The sequence below is a fragment of the Callionymus lyra genome, chromosome 1, assembly GCF_982586985.1.
Source record: "Callionymus lyra chromosome 1, fCalLyr1.hap1.1, whole genome shotgun sequence".
Classification (NCBI taxonomy): Eukaryota; Metazoa; Chordata; class Actinopteri; order Syngnathiformes; family Callionymidae; genus Callionymus; species Callionymus lyra.
The window spans coordinates 12,638,494-12,655,031 of record NC_141818.1 but is presented as its reverse complement, the minus strand read 5'-3'; the positions used below and the strand labels follow the sequence as shown (position 1 = coordinate 12,655,031).

General features: G+C 40.0%; 3 protein-coding genes and 1 pseudogene across 6 annotated transcripts; all 4 read right to left on the bottom strand.

The window, feature by feature from the left end:
- Positions 1-230: 230 nt before the first annotated feature.
- LOC148088094 (arrestin domain-containing protein 3-like) lies at positions 231-4,672 on the bottom strand. Of its 2 annotated transcripts, none has more exons than XM_087802350.1 (6): positions 4,392-4,672; positions 4,236-4,296; positions 4,017-4,164; positions 3,857-3,953; positions 3,158-3,414; positions 231-2,229 (listed from the first exon to the last, which is right to left on the bottom strand). In XM_087802350.1, the coding sequence occupies exons 1-6, from the start codon at positions 4,648-4,650 to the stop codon at positions 1,528-1,530; spliced, it is 1,524 nt and encodes a 507-aa protein (XP_087658476.1). In that variant the 5' UTR covers positions 4,651-4,672; the 3' UTR covers positions 231-1,527. The 2 variants fall into 2 exon arrangements, with proteins under 2 accessions (XP_087658476.1, XP_087658562.1); XM_087802436.1 differs by having other exon boundaries at positions 4,232-4,296; positions 4,392-4,523.
- A 509-nt stretch (positions 4,673-5,181) lies between these two features.
- Positions 5,182-7,950, bottom strand: LOC148088093 (arrestin domain-containing protein 3-like). 2 transcript variants are annotated; one of them, XR_015712974.1, is made up of 7 exons: positions 7,650-7,950; positions 7,527-7,587; positions 7,306-7,453; positions 7,147-7,243; positions 6,464-6,720; positions 5,606-6,296; positions 5,182-5,457 (listed from the first exon to the last, which is right to left on the bottom strand). XR_015712974.1 is itself a non-coding variant. In XM_087802189.1 (6 exons), the coding sequence occupies exons 1-6, from the start codon at positions 7,906-7,908 to the stop codon at positions 5,976-5,978; spliced, it is 1,143 nt and encodes a 380-aa protein (XP_087658315.1). In that variant the 5' UTR covers positions 7,909-7,950; the 3' UTR covers positions 5,182-5,975. The 2 variants fall into 2 exon arrangements, 1 of the variants encoding a protein (XP_087658315.1); XM_087802189.1 differs by having other exon boundaries at positions 5,182-6,296.
- A 490-nt stretch (positions 7,951-8,440) lies between these two features.
- Positions 8,441-11,723, bottom strand: LOC148088092 (arrestin domain-containing protein 3-like; annotated as a pseudogene). Its single transcript, XR_015711474.1, has 4 exons — positions 10,956-11,723; positions 10,797-10,893; positions 9,724-9,980; positions 8,441-9,556 (listed from the first exon to the last, which is right to left on the bottom strand). The product of XR_015711474.1 is annotated as an arrestin domain-containing protein 3-like (transcript).
- A 117-nt stretch (positions 11,724-11,840) lies between these two features.
- LOC148088091 (arrestin domain-containing protein 3-like) lies at positions 11,841-16,345 on the bottom strand. The gene is made up of 6 exons (XM_087794343.1): positions 16,006-16,345; positions 14,663-14,723; positions 14,444-14,591; positions 14,278-14,371; positions 13,008-13,264; positions 11,841-12,949 (listed from the first exon to the last, which is right to left on the bottom strand). Exons 1-6 carry the CDS (start codon positions 16,289-16,291, stop codon positions 12,206-12,208), a joined length of 1,590 nt encoding a protein of 529 aa, XP_087650469.1. The 5' UTR covers positions 16,292-16,345; the 3' UTR covers positions 11,841-12,205.
- Positions 16,346-16,538: the final 193 nt, after the last annotated feature.

Below are 16,538 nucleotides of genomic sequence, written 5' to 3'. Positions count from 1 at the left end.
ACGGGGAATAATTTATAAAGTAATAAGTTCCAAAAATGGTCATGAAGAGAGACTTACTGCATTTTGGAGAGGAAAACTTCAACATTTAAAACATGTCAGTAAGTCAGGTTGGGGTTTCACATTATTATTGACCTTTAATGAGTCTAGAAACATTGTTCAATTCTATGTTTCCTGTACAAACACATTTTCAGAAGTTTGTATTAGTCATCATTTCAATATTTGTCCAGTAATACGCACAGTTGTTTAGTTCACAATCCACATATTTAACCTCAGTTCATTGGATCAACAAACCAGTATTAAAAAAATAAGTTTTATTTCATCCAAAAAGTAACGCTCATAAGAAAACAGGTGATTAAGTGAATATAATAAAATTCAGGTTATTTTGCTTTTAAAGGTCCATTGGGCAACAACCTTCTCTAAATAGTCAATGATGAATATGTGTTACTTCCTAAACAGAGGCTGCAGCTTCGACTACTTGTTAGAATATTTTACTAGTACTACCTTATTCATCATCTCATGAGTCATTTAGACTGATTTTATGTGATGGATTTTAAATAAATTCTTTCCTAGTCTTTCGCTAACAGGTCACATGCTTGCCTGACGTTTCACCAGTTTGATCAATGTAAACGTAAAAGTATATTTCACACAGTTTTTTTTTTTTAAAGCTGTCAAGCAACCATTCTTGCATGTCTAGACTCAGACTTCACACAGTAAGTGGGATTAGTTTTACTCTCCACTATCATTAGTCTTACGCGCTAACACACAAAACAGTATCCAGCGGGCAGAAATTCCTTCGGCGAGTCACGCATCAAGACATGATTCGCTGACGTAAATGTGGACGTAAACTCTTGACTGACACGGAACGATTCATTCATCATTTCCACAACTTTTCGACAAACAGGTTTTGTCAACACACACCAAAACTCATGTTAGCGAGTCAAAACAGAACACTCTCGTCACTGGAAAAAATACTCTGCCTGACAGATAAAACTCATCTTCTCGCTTCAGAGAATACAGAGACAGTATAAAAGAAGTCTCAAACTAGCGGCTCACAGGACATTTGCGGCCCTCCATTTTAGTTTTAATGAGTGCGAACTTAGCAAGGGACTTTCTCTGTACATTATCAGACGGTTGACAAATAAAAATACCTTATATAGCTTTAATTATATACTTAATGTGTGATTTTATTGAATGGCCCAATTTCACAGTGATACCAAAACAAATCCATGCATGTCATAATGTATCAATAAATTAATGTTTCTTTAACCGCCACATCTGTCATTAAGAGTTAATTGAAAGCAAAATTAGCCAATCTCAAAATGCATCTTCGTGTGGAAAAAACTCTTGGACTGGTGATGGTCCAGACGGTCATAACCTTTATATTTTTAAATGACCAGTTTATATAGTAAAAATGAAAAAAAAAATGACAGGAAATGTCTTTGTGACAGAAGAATCAGTCTCACCGAGGCTGGTAACATCTCCAAGGTATAAAAAACTGTCCATAAATAAATGAGAATTGTAAAATAATTAAAATTCATGTTCATAAGACTCTGGTGGCGGGATTCGCGGGTATAAGGCATATGTACTGTAAAGTGGTGGAGGATCTGAATATGGGGCGGTAGATCGCTGGTATGGCTGGTGGCTTGTTGTTGGTCGATATGGATTGACAAAGTTTTGGTTAGGATTCTCAAACGGTGTGACTGGATAAGCACATGCCTGGTTCGAGTATCCATCTAGGCTGTGCGGGACACCGAACGGTTGGCTTGACTCTCCCCTCATCTGGTTCGAGTATCCATCTAGGCTGTGCGGGACACCGAACGGTTGGCTTGAGTCTCCCCTCGTCTGGTTCGAGTATCCATCTAGGCTGTGCGGGACACCAAACGGTTGGCTTGAGTCTCCCCTCGTCTGGTTAGTGTTCCCAGCTATACTCTGAGGGACATCGAACCGTTGGCTTGAATCTCCACTCGCCTGGTACCCATCTAGACTGTGTGGAACACTGACCGGTCGGCTAGAGTATGAGTTTCCACCCTGTTGTTCTTGGTTTTCAAATTGTTGATTGGACTTTTCAAAAGATTTCTTTGACTTTTGAGGTTGTTTCTTCGGATTCACATCAAGAACTGGAACAGGAAATGGTTCCGCAGCCGCTTTCTTCTTCGACTTTAGAGGAGGGAGGACAACTATTGAAAGCTTGATCTTTGGATCGACGGCATATTTGATGTCCAGGTAGATCTATGAGCACATAGAACAACATATCATTGACAGGAAACATGGTAACATCAGATTGACCCAATTAAAAATAGTTAATAAGCATGTGAAGATAATTGGTACGTCCAGGTCTTTGTAGTGTGTTTGGAATTGAAACCAACAATGTTTCCAATGAGAATAACACGTATAACGAGTGAGTATAGCTTCTGATCCTGTGTTGAGTATCTTCTTGCATAATTATTGACTTGTGAATCACCACTAAGACGTTTGTTTTCATGTCTTAACAAGAAGGAGCTGTCTTGCCTGCAGTTAATACAAAGCTCTGCAGCAAGAATTCTGAGCCGCTCTAGTAGAAGAACTCATATTTCTTTGATCCTTAAAACTCTTCACTGGCTGCCAGTTTCTTTCAGGATCAAATTTAAAATTCTGGTGCTTGCTTTCAGATCTATTAATGGTCAGGCTCCTCCTTACATCAGTGATTTGATCCAGCCTTACACCCCAGCTCGGGCTCTGAGGTCTGTGGATCAGAATCTATTGATGGTTCCTCGCACACGGTTCAGGACCAGAGGAGAGAGATCCTTCCAGGCTTTAAGAGCTTTGTGACCCCAGTCTCAAAAAGCGCTCTATAAATACTAATTACTCATTCACTTACTTACTTACTTACTCACTTACTTACTTACTTCGGACACAAATGTTCATAATTTAAAAACCGTGCCTTGTCTATTCACATCAAAGGCATTGAATTGGTTGTGGAATATGAAAGGTATTTTGAGAGACGATGGTGTGAAACAGTTCCCCCAACTTTCGGGCCAAATTCCCAACTATGAGAAAAAAAGTGTCTTTCCCAGATGTTCATTTTGGAATAAAGTTTTTGGATAAATAACTCAACATATATTAAACACTTGGAATTATAGCCGTGAACTACGGTCCATATATAGAAGACATAGGTTACCTTCAGCCTGTACTCCAGCTTGAAGATGGAGCAGTTGGTGATGGAGGGTGGAAGTTCCCTGGGAACGTCGATCACCTTCCTAACAATCTGAGAGCTGCCGGACGCGATAGAATCGACTTTCTCCTTCAGAACATCGCGTGTGTTGAGTTTCCTGTGACCCTGTGCGAAGTAACTCTTCTTCTCGTACAACACAAATTTGGGCTTCACAGAGCGGCTGCAGTTGTTGTTGATCTCAGCGGTGACCTTGATACCTTCACCTTAATGACATGGAACAAACAAGTTAGAAGTTACATTACTTTATACCTGATATACATATCTAAAAACAATAACAAGTCACTGTTTTGCCCCGAGATCCAAAAACATTTTCTCCTGTCAGCCATTATTGCTAAAAACCTTTAGCCAGGTGTGTTAGCATTAAAAGCCACTCATGATCCGCATGTAGCAATGTTGCCTGATGCATTGTTGCTTAAAGAACGCTAACACAAACCAGCCACGCCACTTCTGACATCCCAGTTCAACAAAGAACGCTATGATTCAAAAGAGTGACATCAAATGGAACTTTCCGCCAGGCCAATAAAGATCTACAACTTAAAACGTTTTCTAGTGTATGACATTACAAAAAGAGACAAAATAAGTATACCAATGATATCTAATCTCTGTATTATTTAAAAAGTAAAAATGTAATTTATTTTTTCTCACCCTGCATGTATCCCATCTTCATGGTGTAAACGTCCATCGTTATACATCCTGATCCAACAAAACTGATCGTTTTGTCTTTACAGGCATATTGAGGCTCCTGGTGAAAACAAAGGCATTTTAAAATACTAATTAAACAATCACCTTTTGAGTGTCTTCTCACCATGAGTCCAGGAATATCCAGGTCTGGTTTGGATACAAATGTTAAATGTGCTTTGGCTTTCTTGCTCAGCTTCATCGACTGTTTGAGCTCGGCCTTCACCTTATGAACGACTTTACCGATGCAGTCTTTGAACGACGACGGCATCTTTCTGTCCAACACACGACAAACGGTTAGAGAAAAAGAAAAAAGATTGAAATGAAAAAAGGCACAGTTACCTACTTGTCTGGAATCTGGAAGGTAAAAGGATAGACGTTTCGTCCTTTTCCAACAAATTCACTTCCTAAGAAAATATGAAAATATAGAAAACAAAATTACTCTCAATGGGACTGGTTGTTAAATATCCCACAAAAAGTATATTAGGTCTTTGGCTCTCACCATTCTCCCACAGTTTTCTCAGGATATGATGTTTGACTTCGTAGTATTTCTCATCAGCCCAGTACACTCTGGTGTTGTACTGGCCGTAATGTTCCGTCCAGACGACTCGAGACTTCCCTGATGCAATGAACGTCAGCGACTGCACTTTGGTTTCCTTTGAAACCTCCAAGATGATCCTTCCATTGATAGTGTCCCTATTAGTAAAGGTATTTTTGTCGTTGATAGCGTCGTACTCGATGCTGAAGTTGGTTATGGTCATTATTCCGGAGGAGCGAACGCTCTAGTTCAGACACCAGGTAAGAGTGAGTGAAGCAGTGTGACGGTGCTCACGAGTCCACAGTCGAAAACCTGTTCTTCTAGTTTTTCATATTTAAACTCTGATGTCACAGTATCATTACTGGCATTCATTTACAAAAAAACAACACTTAAAAAAGGGTAATGGTTTATTCAGAATGTTAACTTCCATCACAAAATTTCTTCAATTATATGTTATGTCAGGGCTAAGAACAAGCTAGGAAATGTTCACTGTCAATGTCTCAAGTTGTTCCTCCACAGATGTACTGTAGAGCGCCATACTGAGAGATTTATTTTAATCCTGGAAGCCCATACTTATTATTGATCTTAGTGGCTTAACTCTTTATTCTAAGGACATGAATCCTTAAAGTAGAAGTGTTATTTAAGCCTCAAAGATCAATGATGTAAAAACATTAAATTCCATTATCTGTAATCTCAGATAAATAAAACAATGGACACAATGGATACTTTTTAAAATGTATACATGAGACTGGGAATCGATCCAGATGCACTTTATTCAACACAATGACTGTCATGAATTAAAAAGTGACCCACAAGCAGAAGACAATAAATGGCAGACAGGAGAAAAGTTATAAAAAACAAACAAACAAGTTAATAAACACAAGTACACCAGCATGTCCACAGGATGGCAACAAAGTCCAAACCTGTATTTTCCAAAAATAATAATCAAGTCCAGAGTCCTTTCTTTCAAAAAACAGTCCAAGAAAAACAAGGGGGTAGATACTGACAGGGCAGCAAGACGCACAATCCACTGAGGGGGAAAGAATAAAAGTCAAATCAAACACTCACAAAAAACGGAGTAACAAGAAACACTGACTAGAAAAAAAAATCAGGAACAACAACAGAGAAACAAAGTTGGAACAGCAAGCAGGTAGAATGTTGTAGAGTCAAAAATGTACCAGGTGGGACTGGAAACGAGCTGACAACTGCTGGCTGGAGATCAGCCCCTTAATTCTGTCAGGGCTGATTGATTGATCAACAGCAGCTGTGCGACTCTGCCAACCACTGTCAGAAACCGCGCCCGTCAACTGTCAAAGAAAAAGAAAATGGCAAAGCAGGAAGTACAAAATAAACCAAAACAGAAGTGGATCGTGACAATGACAAATCTTTTGCTGCTTTGTTGAAGCTAAATCATAACCAACTTTTTTTTTTTTTTTTAAGCGAGATTAGGCGAAACACAAATATAAAAAAAATAGAATGAATATCATTGGCATTGAATATTTGTGATCTTGTTGTATTAATACAGTTCATCAGGCAGAAGAATGACTCTCATTGTTGGTCATGGTTAATTTGCTTTGGTGGCCGGACATTGAGCAATGGTTGACTCGGGCATGCATATGCAGGACTCGGGTTCACAAAAGGTGGAGTTGGACAAACAAATGGATTGGGTATGTATCCACCCACAGCTTCGCCGTTTCCTCCAGGTGGACCTGGGTACAAGACTGGTTGGTTTTGGATTCCATATGGCTGATATGATCCACAGGCATCCAAATTTGGTCGATTCTTAGGTGGATCCATCAACTTCAGAGGCATCACAACAATGGGAAGCTTAACTTTTGGATCTTTTGCATACTTGATGTCCAAAAACACCTACAATAATACAATTAAAAAAAGAAAGATTTCTATTGAGCGAAAATAAATACATTTGCTTTGATGTTATATTTCAACAATAATGGCTCAAATGTGTCAACTTAAACTTAAGCTCCTTTAATATTAAACAAAGTTATTTTAAATTTAGTTTTCCCAAGTTACCGTACCTTCAGCCTGTACTCCAGCTTGAAGATGGAACAGTTGGTGATGGAAGGTGGAAGTTCACTGTCGACAGTGATCACTTTCTTTACAGTTTCTTTCCTGCATGATGGAACAGAATTTAACTTGTCCTTGAAAATGTCCTTGGTTTCAACTCTTCTGTGACCCTGAGCGAAATAGCTCTTCTTCCTGTACAACAGGAATTTGGGCGTCACTGAACGGCTGCAGTTGTTGCTGATCTCAGCGGTGACCCAGATACCTTCCCCTTTTGTTACACAGAGGAAAAGATGTGTCATTTGAGCATAAAGAGTTCAGACAAAATTCAGTTTTTCTTTCACATCTACTATCAAACTCTCTCACATCTACTAGCAAACTCTCTCACATCTACTATCAAACTCTCTCACATCTACTATCAAACTCTCTCACATCTTCAATCAAACTCTCTCACATCTTCTATCAAACTCTCTCACATCTACTATCAAACTCTCTCTCATCTTCTATCAAACTCTCTCACATCAACTATCAAACTCTCCCACATCTTCTATCAAACTCTCTCACATCTTCTATCAAACTCTCTCATATCTACCATCAAACTCTCTCACATCTTCTATCAAACTCTCTCACATCTATTATCGAACTCTCTCACATCTTCTATAAAACTCTCTCACATAAAAACTCAAATATTACTCACCCTGCATGTATCCCATCTTTTCTGTGTAGACGTCCATCGTTAAACTTCCAGATCCAAAATAACTGACAGTTTTGTCTTTACATCCATATTGAGGATCCTAGATGTGACAAACATACTTTCAAACATTAAATAAATGATCGTCCTTAAGTCTCTTCTCACCATGAGTCCAGGAATATCCAGGTCTGGTTTGGACACAAATGTAAAATGGGCTTTGGCTTCCTTGCTCAGCTTCATCGACTGTTTGAGCTCGGCCTTCACCTTGTGTACGATTTTACAGATGCAGTCTTGGAACGACGACGGCATCTTTCTGTCCGCCACACGACAAATGATTAGCCGACAGGGCAGGGCACGAAAAGAAAGTGCAAGCAACAATCACCTACTTTTCTGGAATATGGAAGGAAAAGGGAAACTCATGTCGTCCTTTGGCAAGAACGTCACAACCTAAGTAGACATTATTTTGATATACAAGAAGTCAAAAACTTAAATGCAACTTTTGCTCTCACCATCCTCCTGTTGTCTTCTCAGGATATGACGTTTGACTTCGTAGTATTTTTCATTAGCCCAGTACACTCTGGTGTTGTACTGGCCGTAATGTTCCGTCCAGACGACTTGAGACTTCCCTGATGCAATGAACGTCAGCGTCTGGACTTTGGTTTCCTTTGAAACCTCCAAGATGATCCTTCCGTTGATAGTGTCTCCGTTAGTAAAGGTATTTTTGTCGTTGATAGCGTCGTACTCGATGCTGAAGTTGGTGATGGTCATTTTTTCGGAGGAGCGAACGCTCTAGTTCAGACACCAGGTAAGAGTGAGTGAAGCAGTGTGACGGTGCTCACAAGTCCACAGGCGAAAACCAGTTTGTCTAGTTGTGCATATTTTAAACTCTGATGTCACAGTATCATTACTGGCATTCATTTACAAAAAAACAACACTTAAAAAAGGGTAATGGTTTATTCAGAATGTTAACTTCCATCACAAAATTTCTTCAATTATATGTTATGTCAGGGCTAAGAACAAGCTAGGAAATGTTCACTGTCAATGTCTCAAGTTGTTCCTCCACAGATGTACTGTAGAGCGCCATACTGAGAGATTTATTTTAATCCTGGAAGCCCATACTTATTATTGATCTTAGTGGCTTAACTCTTTATTCTAAGGACATGAATCCTTAAAGTAGAAGTGTTATTTAAGCCTCAAAGATCAATGATGTAAAAACATTAAATTCCATTATCTGTAATCTCAGATAAATAAAACAATGGACACAATGGATACTTTTTAAAATGTATACATGAGACTGGGAATCGATCCAGATGCACTTTATTCAACACAATGACTGTCATGAATTAAAAAGTGACCCACAAGCAGAAGACAATAAATGGCAGACAGGAGAAAAGTTATAAAAAACAAACAAACAAGTTAATAAACACAAGTACACCAGCATGTCCACAGGATGGCAACAAAGTCCAAACCTGTATTTTCCAAAAATAATAATCAAGTCCAGAGTCCTTTCTTTCAAAAAACAGTCCAAGAAAAACAAGGGGGTAGATACTGACAGGGCAGCAAGACGCACAATCCACTGAGGGGGAAAGAATAAAAGTCAAATCAAACACTCACAAAAAACGGAGTAACAAAAAACGCTGACTAGAAAAAAATCAGGAACAACAATGACCGAGAAACAAAGTTGGTACAGCAAGCAGGTAGAATGTTGTAGAGTCAAAAATGTACCAGGTGGGACTGGAAACGAGCTGACAACTGCTGGCTGGAGATCAGCCCCTTAATTCTGTCAGGGCTGATTGATTGATCAACAGCAGCTGTGCGACTCTGCCAACCACTGTCAGAAACCGCGCCCGTCAACTGTCAAAGAAAAAGAAAATGGCAAAGCAGGAAGTACAAAATAAACCAAAACAGAAGTGGATCGTGACAATGACAAATCTTTTGCTGCTTTGTTGAAGCTAAATCATAACCAACTTTTTTTTTTTTTTTTAAGCGAGATTAGGCGAAACACAAATATAAAAAAAATAGAATGAATATCATTGGCATTGAATTTTTGTGATCTTGTTGTATTAATACAGTTCATCAGGCAGAAGAATGACTCTCATTGTTGGTCATGGTTAATTTGCTTTGGTGGCCGGACATTGAGCAATGGTTGACTCGGGCATGCATATGCAGGACTCGGGTTCACAAAAGGTGGAGTTGGACAAACAAATGGATTGGGTATGTATCCACCCACAGCTTCGCCGTTTCCTCCAGGTGGACCTGGGTACAAGACTGGTTGGTTTTGGATTCCATATGGCTGATATGATCCACAGGCATCCAAATTTGGTCGATTCTTAGGTGGATCCATCAACTTCAGAGGCATCACAACAATGGGAAGCTTAACTTTTGGATCTTTTGCATACTTGATGTCCAAAAACACCTACAATAATACAATTAAAAAAAGAAAGATTTCTATTGAGCGAAAATAAATACATTTGCTTTGATGTTATATTTCAACAATAATGGCTCAAATGTGTCAACTTAAACTTAAGCTCCTTTAATATTAAATAAAGTTATTTTAATTTTAGTTTTCCCAAGTTACCGTACCTTCAGCCTGTACTCCAGCTTGAAGATGGAACAGTTGGTGATGGAAGGTGGAAGTTCACTGTCGACAGTGATCACTTTCTTTACAGTTTCTTTCCTGCATGATGGAACAGAATTTAACTTGTCCTTGAAAATGTCCTTGCTTTCAACTCTTCTGTGACCCTGAGCGAAATAGCTCTTCTTCCTGTACAACAGGAATTTGGGCGTCACTGAACGGCTGTAGTTGTTGCTGATCTCAGCGGTGACCCAGATACCTTCCCCTTTTGTTACACAGAGGAAAAGATGTGTCATTTGAGCATAAAGAGTTCAGACAAAATTCAGTTTTTCTTTCACATCTACTATCAAACACTTACATCTACTAGCAAACTCTCTCACACCTTCTATCAAACTCTCTCACACCCTCCATCAAACTTTCTCACATCTACTATCAAACTCTCTCACATCTACTAGCAAACTCTCTCACATCTACTATCAAACTCTCTCACATCTACTATCAACGTCTCTCACATCTTCTATCAAACTCTCTCACATCTTCTATCAAACTCTCTCACATCAACTATCAAACTCTCCCACATCTTCTATCAAACTCTCTCACATCTTCTATCAAAATCTCTCACATCTACTATCAAACTCTCTCACATCTTCAATCAAAATCTCTCACATCTTCTATCAAACTCTCTCACATCTTCTATCAAACTCTCTCATCTTCTATCAAACTCTCTCACATCAACTATCAAACTCTCCCACATCTTCTATCAAACTCTCTCACATCTTCTATCAAACTCTCTCACATCTACTATCAAACTCTCTCACATCTTCAATCAAAATCTCTCACATCTTCAATCAAAATCTCTCACATCTTCTATCAAACTCTCTCATCTTCTATCAAACTCTCTCACATCAACTATCAAACTCTCCCACATCTTCTATCAAACTCTCTCACATCTTCTATCAAACTCTCTCATATCTACCATCAAACTCTCTCACATCTTCTATCAAACTCTCTCACATCTATTATTGAACTCTCTCACATCTTCTATAAAACTCTCTCACATAAAAACTCAAATATTACTCACCCTGCATGTATCCCATCTTTTCTGTGTAGACGTCCATCGTTAAACTTCCAGATCCAAAATAACTGACAGTTTTGTCTTTACATCCATATTGAGGATCCTAGATGTGACAAACATACTTTCAAACATTAAATAAATGATCGTCCTTAAGTCTCTTCTCACCATGAGTCCAGGAATATCCAGGTCTGGTTTGGACACAAATGTAAAATGGGCTTTGGCTTCCTTGCTCAGCTTCATCGACTGTTTGAGCTCGGCCTTCACCTTGTGTACGATTTTACAGATGCAGTCTTGGAACGACGACGGCATCTTCCTGTTGTCTTCTCAGGATATGACGTTTGACTTCGTAGTATTTTTCATTAGCCCAGTACACTCTGGTGTTGTACTGGCCGTAATGTTCCGTCCAGACGACTTGAGACTTCCCTGATGCAATGAACGTCAGCGTCTGGACTTTGGTTTCCTTTGAAACCTCCAAGATGATCCTTCCGTTGATAGTGTCTCCGTTAGTAAAGGTATTTTTGTCGTTGATAGCGTCGTACTCGATGCTGAAGTTGGTGATGGTCATTTTTTCGGAGGAGCGAACGCTCTAGTTCAGACACCAGGTAAGAGTGAGTGAAGCAGTGTGACGGTGCTCACAAGTCCACAGGCGAAAACCAGTTTGTCTAGTTGTGCATATTTTAAACTCTGATCTCACAGAAACATTATTGGCATTCATCTTTAAAGCCTACAGTGGCAAATAAGGCTATGGGTTATTCAGAATATTAACTTCCTTTTCAAAAGAGCTATTATAATGTTCGATCAACTGACAATTTTTGCCCTTACTAAATAGATATTGGTCGTCATGTCACTGCAAAAACAAGCTGAAAACGTTCAACTGTCAATGTCACGCAACCTTGTTTCTCAACAGAGTTACTTAAGTGACTTGTGTCATCTGGATGTAGCTTCTTATCTCATGATCTCCCTTTTGTGTAATCCTGGAAGCACAAATGTCGTGATCATAGTGTAAAATAATTTCTAAGGTCGTAGTTAGGATTAAGAATGTGAAGGTGATTTGACAGGTACAACATTTATTAACATATTTGAGAAACCACGAATGGGTCAAGACTCTACAATAGATACAAATTGTACAATTTTCAATACAATGACATAAATGCCAATGGTGTAAAGAGAACCTGAGAAATGAGGGGTACCAGAAAAAGTCTTTATATTTTCCTCCGTCAGAAATAAAAAAGATTATATAAGCAAAATGTAATGTACACCAAACACCTTATTTACACAGTTGCCACCCTTTGCAAGCAAAAATCAAACGTAATTGTTGCTTCCAAAACAATATACTGATGTTATAGAAATGGTTTGGGTTACAATATTAGGCTGTTGCACCAACAGTTTCATTCATTTCATTTCACTAATGTAGATTAAAATTTATCTTTCCTCATGTCAAGGCTATCTATGGCGGGGTACAAGCTGGACGCACTATAGGCAGGAGGAGGAGCCCCGGGGTTGGTCTTGGTTGATTGGCCTGGGTACACATATGGCTGGTTAGGGTTTCCAACCGGAGGAGCGGGGTATCCACCTGAAGGGGCTGGGTATCCACCCGGAGGTGCTGGAGATCCACTAGGAGGTGCAGGGTATCCTCTAGGAGGTGCTGGGGATCCGCCAGGAGGTGCTGGGTATCCACCAGAAGGTGCTGGGAAACCACCAGGAGGTGCTGGGTATCCACCCGGTTGTGCTGGGTTTCCACCTGAGGGTGCTGGGTATCCACCAGGAGGTGCTGGGAATACACCAGGAGGTGCTGGGTATCCACCTGGTTGTGCTGGGTTTCCACCCGAGGGTGCTGGGTATCCACCAGGAGGTGCTGGGTATCCCCCCTGAGGTGCTGGGTATCCACCAGGAGGTGCTGGGTATCCACCAGGAGGTGCTGGGTATCCACCAGGAGGTGCTGGGAATCCACCAGGAGGTGCTGGGTATCCCCCCTGAGGTGCTGGGTATCCACCAGGGGGTGCTGGGTATCCACCAGGAGGTGCTGGGTATCCACCAGGAGGTGCTGGGTATCCACCAGGAGGTGCTTGGTATCCACCAGGATTAAAAACCACAGCAGGTATGACAACAATGGGAATCTTGACCTCTGGATCTGCTGCGTACTTGATGTCCAGAAACACCTGCAAAATGATATAGGTTATTGTTGAAAAGACAGTCATGGGGGCGCAGATCTCGTACCTTCAGCCAGTACTCCAGCTTGATGATGGAACAGTTGGTGATGGAAAGAGGAAGTTCTCTGGGAATAGTGATCACCTTCTTCAAGGTTTGTTTGCCACTGGATGAAATGGCATCAAACTTTTCCTTGATAATGTCAACGGTGTAAAGCTTCCTGTGACCTTGAGCAAGGAAGATCTTCTTCTCGTACAAGACGATTTTGGGCTTCACCGAGCGACTGCAGTTGTTGTTGATCTCAGCAATTAACTCGATGTTCTCACCTTAAAGAAAGAAGGTCTAGAAGCTCAATATTATCTACTTCACGTGTTAAAGCAATGATGGAGGAACAACAATATCACATATGTAGAATGTACATTTTAGGAAATCCTCAGGTCTCAGAGAGTATTTCAAAGGCTGTTTTTCCCATTATTGGTTTGTCCGATGGATTCAATATTTAGCCTGAGGGCGTTTTATCTGACGAAGATTTTCCAAAGGCCATTTTATTTGCATTAGGCTTTTCTGAGGCCATTTGTTTTCCTGAAACCTGATACCTTACTCTGAGACACACAAAACCACGAGAAAAAAAGACATGGAAGCTGATATCGGGTGATGGGAATGTCCTATCAAGTATGTTTATGAAATGAACACAACCACAATAATAATTTAAATTAAATATAGAGGAGACTTCCCGCCAGGTACGATCTTTAAAGACATGACTGATAACCTCCGACATTGAGCGATAATAACTCATTCATGTTTGTGTTTGGTGGAAACCTTTGGGGTTGAGATAATAAACGGCTTTTGAAAGTCATTAGAAGGACTTAACAGAATTGGACAGGCAAGCGAGAAACTCTGTGTTGTTCTTCTTTCTCACTTGCAAGTAAAATTAGTGACTTTAAACCAAATCTGATTTATATTCTTTGTTTAAGTAAATTTAATTAAGATTCCTAACCTGACAGGGCTAAAAGAAAGCAAAACGTTTGATGACTTGCAACTTTTTTAAGTGGTCTCTTGCTTAATATGGAGAGATTTTACAGAGATCAAATTTATCTTTGAACCTTCCTTGGAATGAGGCGAGGAAAATGGGCCCATTTACGATAACTACGATGACTAACTTTTCTTCCTTTTTGGCCTTTGCAGAAGTAAAAAGCCAAATGTCTCAGGCTTAGTCCAGATACAGAGCAGTTTATGACGGTCATTTTGACCCCATGAAGACCTGTGTAGGACCTCTGGAGCCCCCGTTAGACCAGCCTGGCTCAAGTGACTTTATAGATAGAGATATACTTCATCTCACCTGGCATGTATCCCATCTTTTTAGTGCGCACATCCATTGTTACATTTCCAGACCCGAGCGAGAGCTTTTTATCCTTGCAGTTATATTGAGGCTCCTGGAAATGAAATGTTAATGCATTGCTGGTTACATCAAATACCTTATTTTACAAGTAGTACCCCCATCTTACCATGAGTCCAGGAATATCCAGGTCTGGTCTGGACACAAAGATAAAGTGTTGTTTGGCCTTCTCTGTCATTCTCATCGACCGCTTGAGCTCTGCCTTCACCTTATGAATGACTTTACCCGTTTGGTGTTTAAATGTCGACGGCATTTTTCTGTCAAGCGAATAGATAGGAGTGAAAACAAGAAGACAAAAAACAAACAAAGAGTGGAACTAGTTAACTACCTGTTTGGAACCTGGAAAGTGAAAGGGAAGACGTTCCGTCCCATGTTAATGACATTAGAACCTAAAATAAAGAATTAGAAATTAGCTCAACTTGAAAACTGCATATCTCCGCCAAGGAGCTGGTTTAACAAGCATCCTAACTACAGGGCCACCAGTGATGTTAGCTTAACAACAATAGTGGGTTACACCAAGCTTACCATAAAAAAAAATTTGATTAGTAAATGGATTCAATTATATGTGGTTTCTTTGTAAGTAATTGAGTAAGTCATTTATATTTGTAGAGTACTTTTCCAGACCAGGGTCACAAAGCGCTCAATCAAAACAATACTCAATAAAATATATGCTAAAACACCGACACAAACAAAAGAGTCTCAGAAAATCAAAGAAAATTCTGCACGAATAAAATTGACTTAAGATGTGTCTTGAAGGAGTCAGTAGATCATCAAACACAGAGGGAGAAGAAGATCGTTCCAAAGCTTAGGAGCAACAGCCTGGAAGGATTTCTTTCCTCTGGTCCTGAACCATGTGCGAGGAACCATCAGTAGATTCTGATCCACAGATCTCAGAGCCCGAGCTGGGGTGTAAGGCTGGATCAGATCACTGATGGAAGGAGGAGTCTGACCATGAATAGATCTGAAAGTAAAAACCAGAATTTTAAAATTGATCCTGAAAGAAACTGGCAGCCAATGAAGAGTTTTAAGGATCGGAGAAATGTGAGTTCTTCTACTAGAGAAGGTCAGAATTCTCGCTGCAGAGTTCTGTATCAACTGCAGGCCAGACAGCTCCTGCTTGTTTAGACATGAAAACAAACTGTTGTAATAGTCCAGACGAGAAGACATAAACACATGGATTACAAGCTCCAGATCATGTTGTGACAACTATTTTCAGTTGAAGGAAACAGTTTCTGGTCAGTTTTCTGCAGTGTTGAACTAGAGACATGTCTTTATCAAATACAACACCCAGGTTTCTCAGGCTCAGTTTGACAGACTGACCTAAGTAACATAAGTACTGACTCAACCCTGGAACCTTAACATCAGGAGCAATAACCAGAGTTTCAGTTTAGTCAACATTTAGCTGCAAAGTGTTTTCACTCAGCCATTGTTTGATTTCTAGCAAACAATAGACTAAGCTGTTCAGCCTCTGGGGCTCAGTTGGATCAAAAGAGCAGTAGAGCTGGATGTCATCAGCAAATATATGGTAAGAAACATCAGGAAATCTCTGAATTTTCTTGTCCAATCTCAACATCTACTGATCATTGAATTTGAATAATCTATAATTCTGTCAGTATTAGTTAGAAGACCATACAATAATACACTCAGCAAGTCAAAGCTCTCACGTCTTACCAGCCTGTCCTGTCTCTCTCAAAATATGCTGCTTGACTTCGTAGTACGCCTCTTTAGCCCCGTAGTGGCTAGTGTGAGAGTGTCCGTGATGTCCATGATGTCCATGATGTCCATGATGTTCCGTCCAGGCAACCTCAGCTCTTCCTGAGGCGATGAACATCAGCGACTGAACTTCCACCTGCTTTGAAAGTTCCAAAATGATGCGTCCGTTGATGATGTCACCATTGGTGAAGTAGTTTTTGCCCTTGATGGCATCGTACTCGATGGTGAAGCTGTTGATGGTCATGACTGCAATAGAACAAGCTGCCTGGTGAGAGCAAGTCAGGAAGTCTGACACTGCCTTCATCAACTCTTCATCCTGTCAAACCTGTTCTACTTGTAACACATGTGTTAAAGGTACAGTACTGTGGCCAAGAGTCATTCAATAGGAGGATTACTCCGTGTGTTACGTAACAAATTGGGAGGGGCATCTAGCAGAAACAAAACAAATAGAATGTCTACACGTGTTGTAGTCTTGACAATACATTTTAAAT

Excerpts from the sequence above, each read along its gene's own strand:
- LOC148088094 (XM_087802350.1), bottom strand. The coding sequence starts at position 4,650 with ATGACCATAACCAACTTCAGCATCGAGTACGACGCTATCAACGACAAA. Across the intron at positions 3,954-4,016 it reads TGGATATTCCTGGACTCATG|GAGCCTCAATATGCCTGTAA; the intron begins GTGAGAAGACAC and ends TGTTTTCACCAG. Across the intron at positions 2,230-3,157 it reads AGCTGGAGTACAGGCTGAAG|ATCTACCTGGACATCAAATA; the intron begins GTAACCTATGTC and ends ATGTGCTCATAG.
- LOC148088093 (XM_087802189.1), bottom strand. The coding sequence starts at position 7,908 with ATGACCATCACCAACTTCAGCATCGAGTACGACGCTATCAACGACAAA. Across the intron at positions 7,588-7,649 it reads GAGAAGACAACAGGAGGATG|GTTGTGACGTTCTTGCCAAA; the intron begins GTGAGAGCAAAA and ends ATGTCTACTTAG. Across the intron at positions 6,721-7,146 it reads AAAGATGGGATACATGCAGG|GGGAAGGTATCTGGGTCACC; the intron begins GTGAGTAATATT and ends GTGTAACAAAAG.
- LOC148088091 (XM_087794343.1), bottom strand. The coding sequence starts at position 16,291 with ATGACCATCAACAGCTTCACCATCGAGTACGATGCCATCAAGGGCAAA. Across the intron at positions 14,724-16,005 it reads GAGAGAGACAGGACAGGCTG|GTTCTAATGTCATTAACATG; the intron begins GTAAGACGTGAG and ends TCTTTATTTTAG. Across the intron at positions 13,265-14,277 it reads AAAGATGGGATACATGCCAG|GTGAGAACATCGAGTTAATT; the intron begins GTGAGATGAAGT and ends TCTTTCTTTAAG.